At 38.1% G+C, this 24,378-nt stretch overlaps 1 protein-coding gene across 1 annotated transcript in view; it reads left to right on the top strand.

Moving 5' to 3' along the window:
• TBC1D31 (TBC1 domain family member 31) overlaps positions 1-24,378 on the top strand; it is a 199,590-nt gene that overhangs the window by 59,761 nt on the left and 115,451 nt on the right. The window contains exon 7 of the mRNA XM_033933010.1: positions 6,566-6,766. Coding sequence (XP_033788901.1) covers positions 6,566-6,766 — 201 coding nt within the window. The remainder of the gene's footprint in view (positions 1-6,565; positions 6,767-24,378) is intronic.

Here is a 24,378-nt window from a genome sequence, read left to right as displayed (position 1 = left end):
TTACTAAAAGTGGAGATTTAAGAATTATTTAATGATAAATAAAGAAAAAAACGCGATGGCTTCAGGAAAACAAAATAAAAATGATTTTGCGGTCTCGGGAAGCAGCAAGAGAGCAAAGCCTGAACAAGAAATAGGATCAAAAACAGGAGATCCAGAAGTAATGAAAGAATTGAAAGAAATCAAAGAAATGCTTTTACTTCTTACTAAAAAAGTTAACAATTTAACTGAAGATGTATCCACGTTAAATAAAAAAATTAAAGTGTTAAAGTGCAATGACATGGAAGAAAGATTAATAACAGCTGAAAAAGAAATTTCTAACAACATAAATGAAAAAAAGAAAATTGATTTGCTTACTAAAGAGTTGGAGGATCAATCGAATCGTGAAAGAAGGAGTAATATTCGTCTGATTGGTCTCCCGGAAGGAGCAGAGAAAGGAAATCCGGTGGCATTTATAGAAAATTTACTACCTAAACTACTTCCTCTAAAAACCAAGTACCCCATAGAGATTGAAAGAGCACATAGAGTGCCTACAAAAAGATCAGGAAGGTATCAAGGACCAAGGCCACTGATCTTTAAACTGTTGCGCCACCAGCAGGTGATAGAAATTTTTCAACTTGCAAAACAAAATAAAGGATTACAATTTCAAGATGCCCGCATTCATTTTGTTCCAGACTTTGCAAAAAGTACGTCGATCAAAAGAAAAAAGCTCCTGGACTTGAGACCACAACTAAGAGAAATGGGAGCAAAGTTTGGTATAGTATACCCGGGTAATATGAAAGTAACTATTGCAGATAAAACTTTAACTTTTGACAATGCAGAAGAGCTACAAAAATTTATACAAAGCCAAGAATTACCAATGTCACCTTAATTTCTCTTTATTATATGTTATATTATTTTAACTGGAAAAACTTTTATTTTATTTTATGATATACACTTATTAAAATAATATTGTTTACCCATAGCAACGATTTAGAATGTTTTTAACCTTATTCAAAATTACACTTCAACGATCTTTATGCTAATGATATGGTCTGGCTAAGTATTCCATAATGGAATGAAACAGTTAAGGCATCAGCTGAATTCTATTGATCTCAATTATAATTTTTAATATTAGGAAAAACTGTATGCGAATTGATTGTAGGATGGAGCTTCCTTCCTTTAAAATAGCAGTAAGACTATTTGAACTATATGCATGTGACTAATTTAACCCCTCAAGCAAATTGAAAAGATAATCAGTATTTCAACATCTTTACTATTCTTTAATACTACAAATACTACAAATCCCAGACATCAATGCGAAAGAATCTGCGAATAAGAAGACTTCACGAAACCGGAAAGAAGAATTATAAATAGGAGATGTTATTTCTCGAATGGATATTAAAGAATTACTTCGCTGTATAACAAACTATTAAAATAAAATATGAATGGAACAGAAACAAAGACCAACTTATATCTTAAAATTGAACGACGAAGAAAAATAGAAATCACCTGGAATACAACAAAATGTGATAAGAATATTGAACTGGATATAAAAATACAAAGAGGCGGTGAAAGAAGAAGGAATGATTTTCTACGAAGAAGGAAGTACTGAACATTAAATATTAGTAAATAAAGAGCACGATATAAGAATAAAAGAGACTTCTGCGTTTGAAGGGGGGGAGCTCTGGAATATAATTTTTTTTTTTTTTTTTTTTGTCGCATACTTAACCTATACCTTATATATCTTTTAATCTTTTCATGTTTTTAAAGATTAATATTATAGAAAACAGTATATGATTGGGTTTGACATAATGAAAGATTATTTCATTTTAATATATATAAGTATAATATGATTATACAATGTGATATTTTTAAATTTATAAAATTAAATATATTTACATAAGATTTAAATTAAGGTCAAAAATAGTAATGGAACATATAATTTGATATACAGGAACCATAGAAGGGAACTTAAAATATAATCTATACTATATGATTTATTAGATTTAGATTAAAATAAGAGTGTATTGAATAATAGAATAATAAATTAATTTAAAGTCTATATTAACATAAAATCTCAACCGGATTTATAGAAATATGAAATGTCAAGGAAAATATTAATTATCTTTAAAACTACTATAATATATATGACTTATTTGTGAATCTTAACAGATTTGGACTTTCAGGGAGTGTTTTTTGATACCGATCTAATATGTGTGTTGCCAAGTGTGCACTGCTATTAATTAGGGGGGAGGGAGGGTGGGATGGGAGGAGAGGGGAAATGGGAATGGGAAATTATATTGTTACAATGTATGGATATCTGATCGTAAAACTTATATTACATTTAAATCAAAATAGTTCTAAAATTTTAAATGGATATTAAAATATATACAATTAATGTCAATGGTTTAAATCATCCTATCAAAAGAAACAAATTATTAGGATTTCTCCATAAGCAAAACGCCGATATATACTTTATACAAGAGACTCATCTCTCAGATAATGAATCTAGGAAGTTAACAGGGGGTTGGATATCAAAATGTTTCTATTCACCTGCTTTAGGAAAAAAGGCTGGGGTAGCGATCCTGATAAATAAGAAATGCACTGCAAACTTTAAATTAATAAATTTTGATCCTTCAGGAAGATGGGTACATATTAAAATGGATTTGGGAAGTACAACCCTTGATTTATTTAATCTTTATGCTCCTAATTCAAATCAAAAGGAGTTTTTCAATCAAATTCAACAATTATTATTACCACTGGCTGCTTCTAATTTAGTAGTAGCTGGAGATTTCAATGCTGTAATGGATCCAATTATAGACAAAAAACCAAGTAAAATCATAAAATCTTTAGGACTAGATAATTTAATACAATCTTGTAATTTAATAGATATATGGCGTATCCTTCATTTTAATGATCGGGAATATTCTTTTTGTTCTCAAGTCCATAAATCTTTTTCAAGAATTGATTATATATTTGTAAATAATAACATAGCGCAGCATGTATCAAAAGCAGTAATTGATCCCATTATAATTTCAGACCATGCTGGTGTGTGGATTAACCTTCAGAATTACAATAATGATCAATTTAATTCAATATGGAGATTTAATAATGATTTATTAGCAGACTCGAAATTCTTAGAAGATCTTAAAGCAAAAATGCAAGAATTCTTTCAATTTAATACTTCTGATGACATTAATATAGAAATTTTATGGGATGCTTTTAAAGCAACAATGAGAGGAAATATAATTTCATATTCAGCTTTTATTAAAAAACAACTTAAAAAACAATATAAAGATATGGAAAAACAAATAAAAATTTTAGAAAATAAATTAATTACAAAATGGGAAAACAATACATTACAAGAGTTGTTAAAAGTAAAATTAAATATAATGAGATTTCTTCTCAAATTGTGAGGAAAGATATTTTCAATAAACAAGTACAATATTATGGCAATTCAAATAAAGCAGGAAAATTATTAGCAAATTTTCTTAAAGCAAAGAAAAGAAAATCTAAGATTATTGCAATTAAAGATATACAAGGTAACACACATACCAACACAAAAGATATTATAACACAATTTCTTGATTTTTACAAGGAATTATACACTTCTAATTCTTATAAAAATAAAGAACAAGACGGATTAACTTTCTTAAATTCTTTTATTGGACCGAATATTCCGGATCATATAAAAGGAAGTTTAGAAGAACCTATATCTTTAAAAGAAATAGAAACAGCATTGAAGTCTCTTAGAGTTGGATCCGCTCCAGGTGGAGATGGTTATACTGTTGAATTTTATAAATCATTCCAAAATATCATATTACCATATCTGTTAAATTTGTTTCAATATCAAATAAAGAATGAAAATATATCTGGTACTATGGCAGAATCGATAATTATAGTCTTACCAAAACCAAACAAAGATCCTACTCTGGTTTCAAATTACAGGCCTATTTCATTATTAAATGTGGATAATAAATTAATGGCTAAAGTATTAGCATTAAGATTGGCAAAAGCTCTTCCTTCCATTATTGATGTACATCAAACAGGATTTATTGCTAAAAGACATTCATCAGACAATACTAGACTAGCATTCCACTCATTAAATTTAGCAAAAAATATAAATGATCCAGTTTTTTTAATTTCTTTAGATGCAGAAAAAGCTTTTGATAGAGTGGAATGGAATTTTATATATCAAGCTTTACATTGGTTTGGTATAGGATCCGGTTTTATTAAAATGATTCAGACATTGTATAGCTCTCCTGGAGCAAGATTATATATTAACAATAATTTATCAACTAAATTCAACTTGCATAGGGGAGTTAGACAAGGATGCCCTTTGTCTCCATTACTTTTTGATGTTGTCCTAGAACCTTTATTAATTGCAATAAAAAAAACTAGGGAAATAAAGGGAATCTCATTTACCAGTTTTGAATTTAAATTATCTGCATATGCAGATGATATATTATTATATTTAAGAGAACCGGAAATTACTATTCCATGTATGCTTAATTTAATAGAAAAATACGGTACATTTTCTGGATATAAAATTAATTGGAATAAATCTGAAATCCTCCCAATTAATGTTCATTGTACCAAAGGATTATTTGATCCATATTCATTTATTTGGAAAGAGGATGGAATAAAATACTTAGGAATTATGATCAAAAATACAATTGAAGACACAGTCAAAGAGAATGAAAAACTTTTATTGAAAAAAATAACAGAAATGTGTGAGCAATGGAATCCATTACATCTTTCTTGGTGGGGAAGAATTCAAACAATTAAAATGATGATATTGCCTGTGGTTTGTTACCAAATGAGTATGATTCCAATATTTTTTCAGGGGTCATTTTATAAAAAACTTAACAATATTCTTACAAAATTTGTTTGGTGTGGGAAAAGACCAAGAATCGCTTTAGTATCATTACAAAGACCAATTATGGAAGGGGGGGTAAATTTTCCAAATTTTTATAGGTATCATCAAGCCTATATTTTAAGACAGGGTATGTATTGGATCCTCCCAGATCTCTTAGAAAATGTACCAGATTGGCTGTATTTAGAATGGCGGCTCCTGTTCCCTTTAAATCCAGAACACTTAATTTCTATATCAATGCCTATAAGATACAAAGAACACAGAATCTTATTAGATACTTGGAAAACATTAAGATACATAAATAATCTGACACCAGAACCAATTGCTAAATCCCTAAATCAATCAATATGGGTAAACTCCAGGATCAGAATTGGCGGATTTAAAATCGTCTGGAAACAATGGATAACTGCAGGAATAAGAACATTAAATGACGTCATATCAGAAGGTTCCTTGCTTAGTTTTTCACAATTGCAAAATAAATTTAGACTAAATAAAACACAATTTTTTAAATGGATGCAATTGAAGCAAGCCATTCAGGTAGGGTTCCCTGAATGGAAAATTCTCAATACTCAATATAGTTTGCAAGTTTTATGTTTCCAGACGGATTTCTTGGGTCACCAAGCCGCAAAATGGTATAAATTAATAAATGGATTTCTAAATAAAAAAAAGAAAACTGGACTTAGGGATATTTGGAGCATTGAGATTGGACAGACAATTTCTGCATCTCAATGGCCAAAATTCTGGTCCTGGAGATTAAGATTAACAAAGTAAGCATCTATGAGTCAAACATGGTTATTTTTATTACATAGAGTGTTATGGACCCCGACGCGCTTGCAAAAGATAGATAATACTAGATCTAATAGATGTTGGCATTGTAAAATAGAAGTAGGGACATTGGATCATTTAATTTTTTTTTGTCCCTGTATAAAAGCTTTTTGGAATTTAATTTGGCCCCAAATAAATATATTACTAGAAAATCACGTAGGACTCTCATATGATACCATATTATTCGGTACTGCAATGAGAACACAGAGTCCAATATCAGCAAATAATAATAAATTACTTTTAATATTGACAGGAGTTGCCATGCAGCAAATCACACAAAATTGGAAAGATTTTACCAAACTAAATTATACATTCTGGTGGAACTCGGTATGTCACATTTACAAAATGGAGAAAATTTTGGCTTTACAACAAGGAAATATTAAAAATTTTAAGAAAATATGGGATCCATTGACTAATTATTCTAGAGATCAGATATCTTAACACATTGATAATAGTAATATAGGGTTAGGGTGGGAAATATAGATATTAATATGAAAGAAAAATGGAAAAACAATTAATAGGGGAAAGGGATGAATATCTATGATATGAATTTGTACATACATATATATTTTATTATACATTTTATAATATGTGATTCATGTATTGAAAGAATGAAAATTTCTATAAATAAAAAGTTAAAAAAAAAACTGCCAAAATCTTAATAAAATTTGCCTGTCACAACAGAGCTAATCCTCTATCCAGCCATCTTCGTGCGCTGCAAAGTTCTAGAATCTGTTTTCATTGTTTTATGATGACAATAACCAATTTGATAATTATGGAGTGCAAAATATTAAGTATATGGAAATAAAATGGCTTTATTGCTGTTAAAGTGATTCTCAAGTATTTGTACAAATGTCCAGATTTGTTCTCTTTGTACCATTTCAGGTTCTTGGAGTGTTAAGTCAGGATGGTATCATGAAGTTCATCAATATACAAACATGCAAATTAATTTTTGAAATCGGCAACCATGATGAAGGAATTAGCACATCTTCAGTGAGTCCAAATGGACGGTACATCGTTTCTGTAATGGACAATGGAAGCCTTAACTTATACAGTGTCCAGGCTTTAACCCATGAAATCAATAAGGTATGGTTGTAGCTAACAAATATAGTAGGGAACTGGATTTTATTGTGTTCAGCTTTATATATTATTGCCTGTATAAACCTCATTATTTCAGAAGTATATGTGGCGGGCAGTAACTCATCATGCATCATGTAAAATGTTTCTGCTAAGATGAATACTGCAATTGACCCCTGGAAACACCAGAATCTGAAGTGTTCCAAAAATATCTACATATAACGTCATCTAGCTAGTTCATTTAGAGGGCAAGTTATCATTTGGGTCAAGAATAGGCTCCACAGTAGGTTGCGCTTAGCGCCAATTCTGCACAGCAAGTTAGGCCCACCTAAACTGTTACAGAATATTAACTCAAAGCTATGTTGGCTTGGCAAAATTGGGGTCCGCTCCCTTATGACAAATCAAAGGTTTGTGTATGTTGGCATGCTCAAGAACACCAGACTATGCATACAACTGGTAGTATTCTCTAAGTTGCTTGGTGACATCTTCCTCGCTGTTAAATGCTAAGTGACTGTATTGAGTACTTTATAGAATAGCACCAGCACTTACATGTGTAAATACCAATTATGAGTGAGTCTGATGGCGCATAAGTACTAGTATTCTATAAACCAGAGGTGCCCACACTTTTTGGGCTTGCGAGCTACTTTTAAAATGACCAAGTCAAAATGATCTACAAACAATAAAATTTAAAAAAAACACAACGCACACTGTACGCATAGAAAATGTTAATTATCATTCCTATTCCAGGGTTTTTCAAAGAGGTCAAAGCAGATGACTCTATGCACTATCACCTCAGTTACAACCATACAAAAATAGACAAATATACCCCCCTCCCTTTTTACTAAACCACGATAGCAGTTTTTAGAGCGCAGGGAGCTGCGCTGAATGCCCAGCGCTGCTCTCGACGCTCATAGGCTCCCTGCGCTAAAAAAACTCTATTGCGGTTTAGTAAAAGGGGACCTTAGTGTAAAATATAGACAGCAGATATAAATTGAGACACATTTCGATCACTAAATTTAAAATAAAATCATTTTTCCTACCTTGTCTGGTGATTTCATGAGTCTCTGGTTGCACTTTCTTCTTCTGACTGTGCATCCAGTCTTTCTTCCCTTCTTTCAGCCTGTATGCTTCCTCTCCTCCACACCTCATTCCCTCCCCCAACTTTTCCTTCCTCTCTCCCTGCCCTTTCTTTCTCTCTGCCTCCCTTTCCTTTTTTTCTGTTTCTCTTCTTTCCTTCTGTCTCCCTGCCTGCCCTTTTTCTTTCTTTCTTTCTCCCTGCCCTCCCCCAAGACACTGCCACTGCCATCGGGGACCCAAACTGCCATCGGGGACCAGGACCCAAACCGCCACCAATAACAGGCCCAAAAGCCGACGCCGCCCCAACCTCTCCCTGCTTCGGCCGACCAGCATCGCGAGGAACTGTTGGGGGAAATGCTGCCGGGTCCTGCCTTCGCGGAAACAGAAAGTAGGCAGGACCCGGCAGCAAGAAGAGGAAATGCTTCACTAACATGTCTCCCGCCTTAGCCCGTAGCGAACGCTTGCTTCAGGGCTCTCAACATGTGCGTGCAGGCTTCCCTTCTCCCCCCTCCCCCTCCCCGGGCATAACTTCCGGTTTCGGAGGGAAGAGAAGAGAAGCCTGCACGCACACGTTAGAGCCCGGAGCATAAGTTCGCTAGGGGCTGAAATTTCCAAGCCGGTTTTTTTTTAGGGGGGTTTAATGTTCAGCAGCGGCAGATGACAGCTGGGCGGACCGCCCAGCTAAAAGGCCCTAGGGAGAACACTGGAGAGGAAGGCTGATCGGCCCGTAGATCAGGACGGCAACACGAGTGCGATCGACTCGAGTTGCCTTCCTGAGCTACTGGTCGATCGCGATCGATGCGTTGGGCACCCCTGCTATAAACTGTATGCACCCTTGGCATTTAATAGTAGGTGTCAAGTTTATATACTGTGAACTGAAAAAAAAAATGCACCAAAATGGTTTTTTGTCATATCTTCCACAGAACTCAGCTGATACTTATGAAATTTAGTGCGTTGTGTCCTGAATGAAGTTGATGTAAGATTTTTTGGGGTTTTTTTTTATTATTTAATCATTTTAATATATCCTATATACAAAGATGTTTAAAGGCAATACAGAAATATTAAACTCTCTTAGTTAATCATAATACAAACTAAGAACTAAAAAATATAAGCAACTATAACAAATCATCTAATACAGTCCACAATCTGAGGAGAAGAGACAAAATGAATAAAGCCCCTCTGGAAAGGGGACATATACAAAAGAAATCAAAATATTAGAAAATAGAGCAGTATTAAGATCTTATCCTATCCAGAAATTGATACCGCATAAGTAACTTGTAACATTCGGGCTGTGTAGAGATTCCTTTACCTTCAAGGAAAAAACCTAATTGGGCAGGTTCAAAGAAAATATATTTACTCCCCTGATAGGAGACAAAACATTTACAAGGAAATCTCAACTGGAACCCTGCCCCCAAAGCAATCACCTTTGATCTGTAAAGCAAAAATTCTTTCCTCCTGGATTGTGTCCACCTCGAAACATCAGGAAATATATATATCCTTTCCCCCAAATAGGTAATCTGTTTTAAATTAAAATACAATTTCAACAACATCTCTTTATCTTGAAGAAATACCAACGAGACCAATAATGTTGCCCTCCCCTGAGTTTCAATATCAGAGGACTGCAGGATAGCAGAAACATCTAAATTGAACATTTTAATCTACTACAGCTTTTTCCTTCTGCAATTGTTTTAAATAATAAATTTTTTGTATCGGGGGAAGACTTGCTTCTGGTATATTTAAAACATTCAACATGAAGTTCTTAAACAGTTCTTGAGGTGGCATAAACTTGGCAACCAGAAAATTAAGAATCCTCAAATTCAAATTTTTCTGCTGGTTTTCCAAGTTTTCAATCTTCCTCAAAATCATCATTTTATCTGTCGTTTGTTTGGTAATTAATTTCCTAGTCTCAGTTGTCACTTTCTCTAAATTTTTTAAGTCCACTTGGTGTTGCTGGGTAATAGTCTCTAAAGAACTTATCCTGGAGGTAGAATTTAGAGTTATAGAAACAAAGTTAGTACATACCAGGTGAAGGTTCTCAATCGTAGACCAAATGGAGTCCAGAGTTACAGCCTGTGGTCTCACCAACGGTTTAAGGAGGGAGATATCAGCCGGCTTTTGTATGGCTTCTGCACCAAGAGAAAAACTCTGGGCTCCTGCAACCTCGCCACCGCTAGCTTCCAACGGCTCCTCTCCCCCTAAACGCTGCATCTCCAACACCGGGGTCAGCGTAGCTGTATTTACTTCCGGATCCATCGCGGCTAGAGAACGTGCCTCACCCCACACGCTGGGGGAGCCATCCTGCCAGTTCTGCTCCGCCGACGTTTCTCCAGGTTTGGGAGGGGTATGCGGTCCTCGTGGGCTCAACGAGAGCGACATCTCGCCGTCTAAGCAGTGGAGTTCCCGTCCCACAGCAGCAGAAACGCCCGAAGTGGAAGGTTGGACTGAGTGTAAATGCTGTAATTACAGTCTGCCTCGGCGTTGAGGAGCCAGAGGTAGGTGGAGGGATACCCCTCGGTTTCCCTCTTTTCTTAGGCATAGAAAAAACCGTATTTCAAGAGTTTAAAGAGGAAAATATCTCCTTCGAGATGGGAGTGCTCCTCTCAGCGTCCTGCTCAAGACGCTATCTTGCCTCTCCCCCGATGTAAGATGTTAATGTAAGATCTTGATGTAAGATGTTGTAAATATTTCCCACCGCACCACAACACTACCTTGTGAAAATGAATTGTTGCTATGGGATACGCACAGAAGCAGATGATATTTTGTATACAGTCTCTGTATCAAAATGGTTTTCACTGCAGAAGACTGAATTCTGATAAAGAACTTGGTACTTCTGAAAGATTACAGCAGTTGACGATTGTTGAAAGAGTTCCCATAGTAGGGTTGTGCTGCTATGCAAGATACAAGATACAAGATACATGTGCTGCTATGCAAGATATAAGCACTGGGTACTGTGGATCATAAGCCAGGCAGCATATGGCCTTGCTCGATTCGTACACAAGAACACATTGACATTGTACGTGATCTTTTACTGACTTAGGAGGAAGGTTAGACATCTTTTTCATCATCGACACTTCTCTGTTCTGGTCTAATCAATCATATTATCCCGACTATATTATGGCAATTCTATTTACTTTGGCATCACAAAGATCTGTCTCCAAAGATTACAATTAATCCAGAATACCACTGCAAAGTTGATTTTTGTAAAAAGTAGTTTGACCATGTGACCCCTTTGCTCCTGAATCTTCATTGGCTCCCGGTTTATCTTAGAATTCAATTCAAATGTGCTTGCATCTCTTTCAAAATTTTATATGGTATTTTTATTCCCTTTGTTCCCTTATTATGGAACGTTTACAGATTCTCCTATGCAAGAGGCATCCAACAATTCAAACTCCCTTCCTTCCAGAAAAGAAATTAAAGGAATTAAGATCTTTAGTCAGTCTTTGGTTTTTAAACTTTACCAACTATGGAATGAACTCCCCTTAACTTTTGAGGAGCCCCAGTCCTTTCCAATCTTTTCGTAAATTTCTAAAAACTTTTCTATTTGCTAAACATTTTGAAAATGAATTCTCTTTTGAAACCTCTATTTTTATTTCTTTCAGTTCTTATTTAATTGTTGTAAACTGAGTCGAGCTTTCTTAGGTTGATGACCCAGTATATAAAGTTAAGCTTTAGTTTAGTGTCACAAACATACCAAACAACTTGCCAAATAGCAAGAGAAGCAGGAATAAGCCAGACAACTGTGGTTAGGATAATTCATGACGATCTGAAATTAAAGTGTCTTAAAAAGTGTTGTGCCCAAAAGTTAACTTTGCACAACAAAGACACACGCCTGAAACAGTGCAAGCAGCTTTTGACCAAATACCTGTAGCACAGCGTCAGCTTCATCTGGTTTATAGATGAAAAGATATTTACAGTAGCTCCGCTGATTTAACACATAGAATGATCGCCTGTATGTGCCTTCAACAACACTGAAGCGTGAGGTTAATACCAAATGCCTTCTATGAACCTGCCCGCTCTTCAGCCAATTAGCCATGGTCTCGGTTGCAATCTCAAAATTCGGATTCACAGATCTGTTGTTTATCAATCCTGGGGTTAAGCTCAATGGCGCATACTACTGGGACTCCTTTGACACAGAAGCTGTTGCCAGCGATCTGTCGTATGTCGGGAGACATAATCTTCCAACAGGACAATTCCTCAGCACATCGGGCAAAGAACACCGTAGAACTGCTACTTCGGGTGACCCCCAAACTTCATTAGTCCAGACTAGTGCTAACTTATTCGGCAATTCAAATTGATTCACTTATTAACTCTGAGAAAATCGGACTCACTGATTCAGTGATCAATACACCACACATCTCTTCCCCCCACCCCCACCGGTGAGACCTGACATACTTCCGAGGTCTCCTAAAGCAGCACTGACAGCGGCGGTGGACGGTCAGAAGCAGCATTGCTCTAATCGGGCTGCTCTGTGGCCTGCCTCGCTGAGTCCTTCCCTCTGCCACACCACTGATGATGAGGCAGAGAGAAGTCCTGGTGGGGTAGGCCATGAGTAGTCCATTCAGAGTGATGCCACTGCTGACTCTCCAACTTCGCTGCCACTGCTTCTTTAAGAGGCTTCGGAGGTATGTCAAGTCTCATGGTGGGAGAGTTGGTGGGATGCTACTGCACAGGGGGATGGGATGAAGGGAGGGATGGAAAGCTGCTACACTGGGAAATGGGTGGGAGGGGAGAATAGCTGTTGCTCAGGGGGATGGAAGGGGAAGAAAGATGCACATGGGGGAGAGTGGAAGAATTGGGGTGGAGAAGAGGTGATGGGGGAATCCTGCATATGGTGGAGGGGAGGGAGCAATGTTGGACATAGGGTAGAGGGCAAGAACAGATGGTGCATAGGGATAGAGAAACATGTTGCACATCATAATGGAGGGGAGGAAGGGAAAGAAGCTGCATAGAGCGGAATAGAGAGGTTTGACCCGGGGCACAAGGTAGGGAGAGAGAGATGTTAGTGAGAAAGAAACAAATGTTGGATATGGCAGCTGAAGGTAGAAAAAAAACCTTTATTTTCTATTTTGTGATTACAGTTTGACATTTGAAATATGTATCCTGCCTGAGCTGGTGTTAACAAACGTAAGCTAGGACCTAACAGAGAGAGGAAAAGGCTTTTTTATTTATTTTGTTTACACCAGTGGTTCCCAACCCTGTCATGGAGGACTAGCCAGTCGGGTTTTTTGGATAGTCCTAACGAATATGCATGGGGCAGATCTGCACTCCTATGATCTTCATTAAATGCAAATCTCTTTCATGCATATTCGTTAGGGCTATCCCAAAACCCCGACTGGCTGGTGGTCCTCCAGGACAGGGTTGGAGCCCACTGGTTTACACCACAGCGTCGGTGTGGGGATGGAGAGGGAAAAGGGGGAGGGGTGGAAAGGCCACAAAGTAAACCCACCAGGACTTTTTTTTTAAAAAGTCCGATTGGGCAGGAAAAGTGAACCGAATCAAAAAATCAATTCAGTAGGCCAAATTGAATTAAAAATTTTCCCCTGAATCAGGCAGCACTAGTCCAGACCTCTTGCCTGTAAATTCACCAGACATAAACCCAGTTGACTATCGAATCTGGGGGCTCATATAGGAACATGTCTACCAGACAGCGATATCTGACGTCAAAGACCTTAAACAGCGCTTCATCTCTGGTTGGGCTGAACTGAAGCAGAGTGTCGTTGACAAGTCCTTATATCGGTGGCGGCCAAGACTGATGGCATGCCTTCGTGGAAAGGGAGCATACTTCGAACATCTGCTTAATTGAAACATTACTTTTTGACTTTACATTTTTCTGCAAAATACGCCATAAAATTTTAGATGTCTTTTTATTTAGTTGAAAATTCATTTGCACAAGATATTGTATTGCAGTGAAACATATTTACGTCAAATTCATTCAGGACATGATGCATTCAATTTCATAAGAATTGGCCAAGTTCTGTAGAATATATGACAAAAAATTTTGGTGGGTTTTTTTTTTTTTTTCAGTTCATGGTGTAGAATGAGGGTGGTAGTGCATGATGCTATTTATGATGATAGCTCATATGAATAAATAAGGTGTATTGTGAGGTAAGTGTCTTCTATAGGATATTTAGTGGAGCTGCAGAGTAACTGTTTAATAAAAAACAGAGATTTTGTTTGACACAGAACACATATCAGTTTCTGTACTTTTGAAAAACTGTATAAGGCATATAGTATATACTAGTACTGCCCGATTCAAATCGATTCACCGATTCTCTTTGAGTGAATCGATTCGTAAAAAAAAAAATCGGCCTCCCAATTCGGTGACCAACCCTCCTCCTGCCTTCAGGTCTCCTAAAAAAGGAGCAGCAGTGCTGCCTCTTGCTGGCCGCCACTGTCGCTCCTGCTTTAGAAGACCTGAAGGCAGGAGGAGGGTTGGTCACCGAATCGGGAGGCCGAGGTGGGAGAGCCTGGAGTTGATAGTGGATTTCCGGTTTTACCCTCGCCTCTGATTCGAGTTGAAGTCACACATAGGTGGAGCGCTGCATTGCGGGCACAGATTCACTTTAGTGTAACAGGACAAAGGGGAGCCAGGAACTAGCTCCAGAGAATCAGAACCTGGGATCCCCTCAGGAGACCAGTAATGGATTCCCCCTGAACTGGGCAGCACAGAAACTCCTTTCTCTGGCCCTGCTGGAGCGCTACTCCTTCCATCTTGCAGCCTTGCTCCCTTCCTCTGCTACTGCACTTGCTCAGTCACTTCCTCATTTTGCACCCGGAGCTACCCGCAGCAACCTCAGCATTCTATTATTAAAAAGACTCGGCAAACCCACCCCCCTCCGCCACGGCCGGCCAATAGGGAGGGAGAGGGAGGCGGGGCAAACCGACAGGAAGAATCCTCCAGAGGGTGACTCGATGGTCTGTTGCTTACGATTGAACTTAGAATGATTGATGGAGGGAGGACTCAGCTGGCTCAGGATAGGCGGAGAAGTGGCAGCGGGGATGAAGGATGATCTTTGTTGGGGGGGGTCTGGGTTTCTTTTTGGTTTTCTGGTCTAGCGGTGTTTTGCCATGTTTTTTTTTTTTTTTTTTTCAGTAATCTATTGTTTTTGTACCTGTGTTTCTTGCTGTTTTGAATAGGAAATAATTTCTTAGTCTGCCCCTTATTCTTTTTTTTTTTTTTTTTAAGTATTTAAAGTGGCTTAAGCCAGACCTTTACTTTTGTGGGGTCTTGAGCCCACAGTAGGTGGTCACAAAATTGGGCTCTGGCTTCTTCATTGATTTCTATACTCTCCTACCCTGCCTTCCCCCAGTGACCTCAACAGCTGAAGAGGTTCTCCTCCTGGGACCAACAGCCAGAGGCTCCCCAAAGCTAGCAATTGGCATCACTTTCCATGGGCTGTCGTCATAACTCTTTCCCCCTACCACACACACCTTGTATGGTCAGTTTTTGTTCATGCGTGAAAGTCGAGCATGCTTGGGAGGGGGTGATGCATGATGGTCCTTGAAAAATACATGCCAGTGCCACCAACCACAAGTATTGAGAAGGCACCAAAGTAGCACTTCTGCTGGCAGGGCAGGGCTTTAGCACCAGTGCCACAAATTTTTTTTTGGGGGGGGGGAAGGAAGCAACAGCACTGTTTTACATACTACATAAGAATCTAGGCAGCACCCACATCAGGTTCACTATTCCCTCTCACCACAGCATTGTAAACATTTTAGTTAACAGTACAACATCAATATACCTATTGCAGGAGTGTTAAATTCAGGCCCGCAGGGTAATTAAATTTGGCTTGCAAGAAAATACCCTGTTTCCTTCCTCCATCTCATTGTCTACCATCTCTCTCCTGGCTTCCCGGTCTCACCTTTAAAAACAGCCTGCAGAGGATTGCTGGTCGGCTATAGCGATCCTAGCAGGCTGCCATAGCCTCCGCAGCACGTTCCCTTTGCCGTAATCCCATACGTCAGAGAAGTTGGATACAAGGGATGGTGTGGAGGGGGGATAGAAATACTTGATAGGAGGGTAGTTGGGAAGAGAAAGGGAGAGATGATGGACTCTGGTGTGGTGGGGAAGAAGGGAGAAATTCTGGATGAAAGGGTAATTGAGAAAAGGAGAGAGTGGATCTAGGGATGGTGAGGTCCATTGTTGCATCTGCAGGGATGGAGACGAAAAAAGGAAAGATGTCAGACCTCTGGGGAAGGGGAGGACAGAAATGGAAGATGGATGGTTAGCACGGAGAAAAAAGGAAATGACAAATGGACAGCAGACCCTGGCAAGTGAGTTATCAGAAGACAACCTGGAACCAACATGATTTGAATAATGACCAGGCAACAAAAGGTGGAAAAAATAATTTTATTTTCTGTTTTGTGATTACAATATGTCAGATTTGAAATGTGTATCCTGTCAGAGCTGGTGTTAAACATAGTAACATAGTAGATAACGGCAGATAAAGACATGAATGGTCCATCCAATCTGCCCAACCTGATTCAATCTAAATTTTTTTATTTTTTTTCTTAGCTATTTCTGGGCAAGAATCCAAAGCTCTACCCGGTATTGTGCTTGGGTTCCTACTGCCGAAATCTCCGAAAAATCCTACTCCAGCCCATCTACACTCTCCCAGCCATTGAAGCCCTCCCCAGCCCATCCTCCACTAAATGGCCATATACAGACACAGACCGTGCAAGTCTGCCCAATACTGGCCTTAGTTCAATTTTTAATATTATTTTCTGATTCTAGATCCTTGTGTTCATCCCATGTTTCTTTGAACTCTGTAACACTTTTACTCTCCGTAACACTTTTACTCTCCACCACCTCTCTCGGGAGCGCATTCCAGGCATCCACCACCCTCTCCGTAAAGTAGAATTTCCTAACATTGCCTTTGAATCTACCACCCCTCAACCTCAAATTATGTCCTCTGGTTTTACCATTTTCCTTTCTCTAGAAAAGATTATGTTCTACATTAATACCCTTCAAGTATTTGAACGTCTGAATCATATCTCCCCTGTCTCTCCTTTCCTCTAGGGTATACATATTCAGGGCTTCCAGTCTCTCCTCATACGTCTTCTGGCGCAAGCCTCCTATCATTTTCGTCGCCCTCCTCTGGATCGCTTCAAGTCTTCTTACGTCCTTCGCCAGATACGGTTTCCAAAACTGAACACAATACTCCAAGTGGGGCCTTACAAATGATCTGTACAGGGGCATCAACTCCTTCTTCCTTCAACTGGCTATGCCTCTCTTTATACAGCCCAGCATCCTTCTGGCAGCAGCCACTGCCTTGTCACACTGTTTTTTCGCCTTTAGATCTTTGGACACTATCACCCCAAGGTCCCTCTCCTTGTCCGTGCATATCAGCTTCTCTCCTCTTAGCATATACGATTCCTTCCGATTATTAATTCCCAAATGAATTACTCTGCATTTCTTTGCATTGAATTTTAGTTGCCAGGCATTAGACCATTCCTCTAACTTTTGCAGATCTTTTTTCATATTTTCCACTCCCTCTTTGGTGTCTACTCTGTTACAAATCTTGGTATCATCTGCAAAAAGGTACACTTTTCCTTCTAACCCTTCAGCAATGTTACTCACAAACATATTGAACAGGATTGGCCTCAGCACCGAACTCTGAGGGACTCCACTACTCACCTTTCCTTCCTCCGAGCGACTTCCATTAACCACCACCCTCTGGTGTCTGTCCGACAGCCAATTTCTAACCCAGTTCACCACTTTGGGTCCTAACTTCAGCCCTTCAAGTTTGTTCAACAGTCTCCTATGAGAAACTGTATCAAAGGCTTTGCTGAATTCTAAGTAAATTACATCTAGCATATGTCCTCGATCCAGCTCTCTGGTCACACAATCAAAAAATTCAATCAGGTTCGTTTGGCACGATTTACCTTTTGTAAAGCCATGTTGCCTCGGATCCTGTAACCCATTAGATTCAAGGATGTACACTATCCTTTCTTTCAGCAACACTTCCATTATTTTTCCAACAACTGAAGTGAGGCTCACCGGCCTGTAGTTTCCTGCTTCATCCCTGTGACCACTTTTAAGAATAGGGACCACATCCGCTCTCCTCCAATCCCCAGGAATCACTCCCGTCTCCAGAGATTTGTTGAACAAGTCTTTAATAGGACTCGCCAGAACCTCTCTGAGCTCCCTTAGTATCCTGGGATGGATCCCGTCTGGTCCCATCGCTTTGTCCACCTTCAGTTTTTCAAGTTGCTTATAAACACTCTCCTCCGTGAACGGCGCAGAATCTACTCCATTTTCTCGTGTAACTTTGCCAGACAATCTCGGTCCTTTTTCCAGGATTTTCTTCTGTGAACACAGAACAGAAGTATTTGTTTAGCACATTTGCTTTTTCCACATCACTCTTCACATATCGGTTCCCAGCATCTTTTAGTTTAGCAATTCCATTTTTCATCTTCCTCCTTTCACTAATATATCTGAAAAAATTTTTGTCTCTCTTTTTTACATTTTTATCCATTTGTTCTTCCGCCTGTGCTTTTGCCAGACGTATTCCTCTCTTGGCTTCTTTCAGTTTCACCCTGTAGTCCTTTCTGCACTCCTCTTCTTGGTTTTTTTTTATATTTCACGAACGCCAACTCTTTCGCCTTTATTTTCTCCACCACTAGTTTGGAAAACCATATCGGCTTCCTATTTCTCTTGTTTTTATTTATTTTCCTCACATAAAGGTCCGTAGCCATTTTTATCGCTCCTTTCAGCTTAGACCACTGTCTTTCCACTTCTCTTATGTCCTCCCATACTAACAGCTCTTTCTTCAGGTACTCTCCCATTGCATTTAAGTCTGTACGTTTGAAATCTAGGACTTTAAGTAACGTGCAGCCGCTCTCCACTTTAGCTGTTATATCAAACCAAACCGTTTGATGATCGCTACTTCCTAGGTTAGCACCCACTTGAACATTAAAGATACTCTCTCCATTTGTGAGGACCAGATCCAATATCGCTTTTTCCCTTGTGGGTTCCGTCACCATTTGTCTGAGCAGAGCCTTTTGAAAGGCATCCACAATCTCCCTACTTCTTTCTGATTCTGCTGACAGAACATTCCAGTCCACATCTGGCAGGTTGAAATCTCCCAACAGCAGAACCTCCTCTTTCCTTCCAAACTTTTGGATATCCACAATCAGATCCTTATCAATTTGCTGCGATTGAGTCGGCGGTCTGTAGACTACACCCACATAGATAGAAGTTCCACCTTCTCTTTTCAGAGCGATCCATATCGCTTCTTCCTTTCCTCAGGTCCCTTGCATTTCAGTCGCTTGGATATTGATCTTTATATAGAGAGCTATTCCTCCACCTTTTTGACCATCTCTGTCCTTCCTAAAAAGATTATATCCCGGTATGTTTGCATCCCATCCATGGGATTCACTGAATCATGTCTCTGTGATAGCGACAATATCCAGATCTGCCTTTAACATCAGGGCTTGCAAATTATGAACCTTGTTGCTTAGACTGCGAGCATTTGTGGTCATCGCTTTCCAGCTATTTTTCAGCGGTAATCTCCTTTTTCGTATGGATTTTTGTTTCGTTTCATTTTCCATTGCAATACTAAGAAATGAGTTTCTGATATTGTTTATGTTGCAATCTTTACTACTATCACATCTTTTCTTTTTCCGGGGGTGGTCTCTATAATTGTCCTTCATACATACACCAAATACCTAGAAACATATTATCTAAATTTCTCTGCAAGGTTTCTTTTTCCTGCTGTAGTAATATGTAGCCCATCAGTGCAATATAGCTTCTTGTCCTTCCATGTATTTCCCCATCCTCCTATGTACCTGAAGCCTTCTTGATGACATCAGGCTTTGAGCCATCTATTAAAGTCCTCTGTGTTTTTCACTCTTTGCTCTCCCTTTCCATATGCAGGCAGTATTTCAGAAAAATCTAAAGTCTTTACAAAAGGTTTCAAACCCTTACCAAGCTCCCGAAAAACTTTCTGTGCTGCAAGTGTGGAGTTGTTGGCCAGGTCATTTGTTCCCAGATGGATAACAACATCAGTGTTAAAATCCTTAGTTTCTTCCTTAATTATAGTCAGTATTTGCCTGCAACTCCTGGTAGCTGAGGATCCTGGAAGACATTTCACTATTTTGGTCTCCTCGCCCTGTGTTCCAAGGTTAATGCCTCTGATGATGGAATCCCCCAACAGTAATAGTTTTCTGTTTTTGGCTTTTTTATTTGTGCTTAGGGTGCGCTAGTTCTCTTGAGTTACCTTCATTGGTTCAAGTCCCACATCCCTTCTGTTTTGTTGAGTATGACAGTGCACTAGTGGAGCGAAGGAATTCTGTAGAGGTAATATTAGTGAAGGTGGATGTTTCTGTGTTACATGTCGCAGTCTTCCTGAGCCTACTGTGACCCATTTATTCCTGGGCTGTTTTATTATTTGAGGTAGAGGTGGTAAGTTGGTATGATTTTGTGGAGTGATGGAAGCTGCTTTAATTTTAAGTTTGTAGAGCTCCTCCTTATTACTAGCAAGTTGATGACAGATGGGGCAAGCCTTAAGCCTCCAAATAGTGTGTCTTGGAATTAAAGCACCACAGTGATTGCATAGAATAAAGGTCATCTTTTTTTTTTTTTAATTTCTTTATTCAGTTTTGCATATTACAACAAGTGTACCAGAAAAAGTCATATGATCTTATAAATACACACTTGATTTTCCTACATGTAACACTTTAAGTACAACATATCATTCTTATATTCATATTCTATAATATTCTATAATATTCTATAATATTCTATAATATCTTGAATATTATGTAATACATCTAATATGTAAAACAATTATAATTAATATAGAAAATCCTACCAATCCCTACCCGTTTCAGAAAATCCAACCTAATACATCAAAAATATTAATTAATTCATACATATTATAAGATGAATAAAATAATACCCACCCACATCCCCTCTTAACAAATATCTTATTATGGGAAATGTTATCAGTCATTACAAAAAGCTGTTAAAGGTCATCTTGATTTGTTGAGAAGTGACTTGATTTGAGTAGTCCTGATTATTTGAGTATCTATATATGAACAGTGGTCCCTGGGGTTGGTGGGACTATAAGTCTTACCCTTATTCCTATGAAGAGGAAGAGGAAATAAGATTTAACAAAGGAAAGAGAAGGGTTTATTTTGTGCTTTTTTGTTTTTTTAAATAAGAAACAGGGAGGAGAAGAGAAATTAAGCAGATATAATGCTGAAAAAACAGTGAAAAGAGCAGAATATGAAATGCTGAGTAACTTAGCTGTTAGAAGTTCACCATGAACGTGAACTAGGATTTAACAGAGAGATGAAAAATATTTTTTGTTTATTTTGTTTACACCACAGCGCCAGTGTGGGTAGGAGAGGGCAAAGGGGGTGAAAAGGCTATAAAAGGGTGAAGAGGTTATAAAATAAACTCACCAGGATGTTTGAAAAAAACACTCAATTGGGCAGGAAAAACAAATCGAATAAAAAAATCAATTCAATAGGCTGAATCGAATCGAACCAAATTTTTTTTTTCCTGAATCGGGCAGCACTAGTATATACTGCCGTGTAACACCTTAGCATTACCTATAAAATCTATTCATGGTTAATCCCATGGACACTTGGAGGGTCCTGCCTACATTTGCCTATATGTTTTAAATCTGCAATGTCCTCTTTCAAACTGAGTTTCCCCTTGCCTGTGGTCAAGTACACTGCCCCACAAGTTGTACCCTAATGGTTTTTAGGGACATAAAAATAATAATAATTTATTTTTTGTATACCGCTATACCAAAAGTTCAAAGCGGTTCACAACAAGGAAAAAGTACATACAATTGGTGAATATAAAACACATAATAACAATCAATAAAGGAATATAACAGGTAAAAGCATGGAAAGTTAAACAATGACCACAATTAACAGACGTGTCTTTAGTGATTTTCTAAAATCAAAGTAAGAAGTAGCCTCTAATATAGGTTTTCCAAGCCATGTATTCAGTCTAGCGGCCTGGAATGATAGAATTCTATCGAAAAACTTCTTATATTGACATGATTTTAAAGCTGGATAATTAAATAAATTTATTCTACATGTACTCTTATTGGGGTTGTTCAAAGGAAACTGAGAAGCAAGATAATCTGGTAGCATCCCATAGACTGCTTTGTAAGATATAAGAAAACTTGAACAAAACTCTGGACTCTACTGGCAACCAATGAAGTTTTTGGTAAAAAGGGGTGTTGTGCTCCCATTTTTTTTTTAATCCAAAAATGAGGCAAACCGCAATGTTCTGAATCAGTCTTAGTTTTTGGAGTATTTTTTTGTAAGCTCCCAAGTAGATAATATTACAGTAATCCAAAATACTCAAGATGGATGTCGGACTCTGCACCAGCAGACGGAAAGAAGGTTCATCAAAAATTTTTTTGATGGTGAGGAGCTTCCATAAGACCGAGATACATTTCTTAAACAGTAGATCTACATGTTTTTCCAGAGTTGCACTCAGTATTTTTATTGTTTGTTCAATATTCAGTGGTCACACATCAAAAATGCGTCTACAAACTAAACACAGAAAATGCTAGGATTACAGTTAAAGAGGCAATAAGATAATTGCAAGCATTTTATAAGTAGTAACCAGCAAATAGGGTAAGGGTAATTGCTACCTAATATTTACTTTAACTAGCTAGTGCCTTGGAGAATTCTGATAAGTCTGTTCATAGCATATAGGCTGTCCCCGGATTAAGAATAGGTTCCATTTTTTTAAAAACCATTGTTAAGTTAAATTTTTATGTAACTCGGATCCTAGTATTCTTCCCAGCTTCTCCACCTTCTTGAGGCCCCTCTTGTATCTCTTTCCATCCATCCCACTGTTCCCTCTCCACCACCACATCCAACATTGCTTCCTCTCATCAACATTGCTTCCCCATGCATCTCTACCTCGCGCCTCTCCCACCACCATCTCCAACAATTCTCTCTCCCTCCCTATGCCCAACAATTCTCCTCTTTCTTCATCTCCCCATGTGCACCATCTCTCTTTCCCTCTCACTCAGACACCCAATTCTTCCTTTCTACTCACCCACCTCAACATCTCTTTCCCTCACTCCCTCCATTCTTCCATCCTATGACATGCTCCCCTCCCTCCATTCTGTGTCCCAAGTTCATGCCCTCTCCCTCCTTCCTTCCATCCTTTGTCTGAAGTTTGTGCTCCCTCTTTCCTGAGTCCCTACATGCCCCTCTCTCTCCCTCCATTCTGTGCCCCAAGTACGTGCCTTCCTCCAGTGGGTTTTTACCTTTTTCTGGCCGGCTCCCTCCTCCTTCCAGTGCAGTCATTTCTCTGCACAAAACCATGGGCAGCGGCTCCTATGCATGTACCGCAGCTGAACCGGAAGCCTTCCCTCTGACAACACTGCTTTTTGATTTAGGTACTGCTATATCTCTAAACCCCTGACGAAGCCGACTTGGGTGAAACGGCGGCCCCGTCGGGTTTCACAATGCAGTATTGTTGATTCATCCAGATTAAGATAAGTGCCTTTTGAATGTTATAGCACTATCTGGTTATAAAAATAAATAAAAAATATATCTTAAAAATTGAATAGAAAAAGTTTTACAAAAAATTTTTAAAAATATTGACAAATTTACAACTGTTCTCTATACCTAGAAGATAGAGCTAATGATTGAGATTTTGTCTGAGCTGGAATCTTGGTAATTTTTTACTTGATTTCAAGGTTTCTGAGGCTCCCTTCTATCTTTCTAAATTATTATTAGCTGGTGCTAATCTCATGGTGTATTTTGGCTGAGAATGCATTTAAGGCTACCATGAGAGGTAATATTATCTTGTATTCGGCATATATTAGAAAACAACTTAAAAAATAATTTTCTGATTTAGAGAAAGAAATTAGCTGAAAAGTGGGAGCATAATACCTTGCAAGCTTTATTAAAAGCAAAGGGTAAATATAATGAGATATCATCAAAATTAGTAAGGAAAGATTTGTTTTCCCAGCAAACTTTGTATTATGGAAATTCAAATAAAGCGGGAAAATTATTGGCAAATTTTCTTAAAGCGAAGAAAAGAAAAACAAAAATTATTGCTATAAAAGATGAAAAAGGATTGACATACTCAAATTGAAAGCATTTTAAGTCAATTTTTAAATTTTTATAAAGACCTTTATTCTGTGCCTTATGTAAATAGAGAAAAGGATGGTATAGAATTTTTGAATTTGATTGAAGGTCCGAAAGTTCCTGAACATATTAAAAGTAGTTTAGAGGAGCCTATATCATTAAAAGAATTAGAAACAGCGTTGAAGTCTCTTAGAGTTGGATCCGCTCCAGGTGGGGATGGTTTCACAGTGGAATTTTATAAATCATTTCAAATTACCCTGTTATCTCATTTATTGAAATTATATCAGGTTCAACTAAATAAGGGTTGCATTACAGGTACTATGGCAGAATCATTGACCATAGTTTTGCCAAAGCCAAACAAACAAAGATCCCACATTGATTTCAAATTACAGGCCTATATCATTAATTAATGTAGATGGAAAATTATTAGCTAAGACTTTGGCTTTACGTTTAGCCAAGGCTCT

This window comes from Geotrypetes seraphini, chromosome 2, assembly GCF_902459505.1.
Source record: "Geotrypetes seraphini chromosome 2, aGeoSer1.1, whole genome shotgun sequence".
Classification (NCBI taxonomy): domain Eukaryota; kingdom Metazoa; phylum Chordata; class Amphibia; order Gymnophiona; family Dermophiidae; genus Geotrypetes; species Geotrypetes seraphini.
The sequence above is the reverse complement of the archived record's forward strand: the minus strand, read 5'-3'. Positions and strand labels throughout refer to the sequence as shown.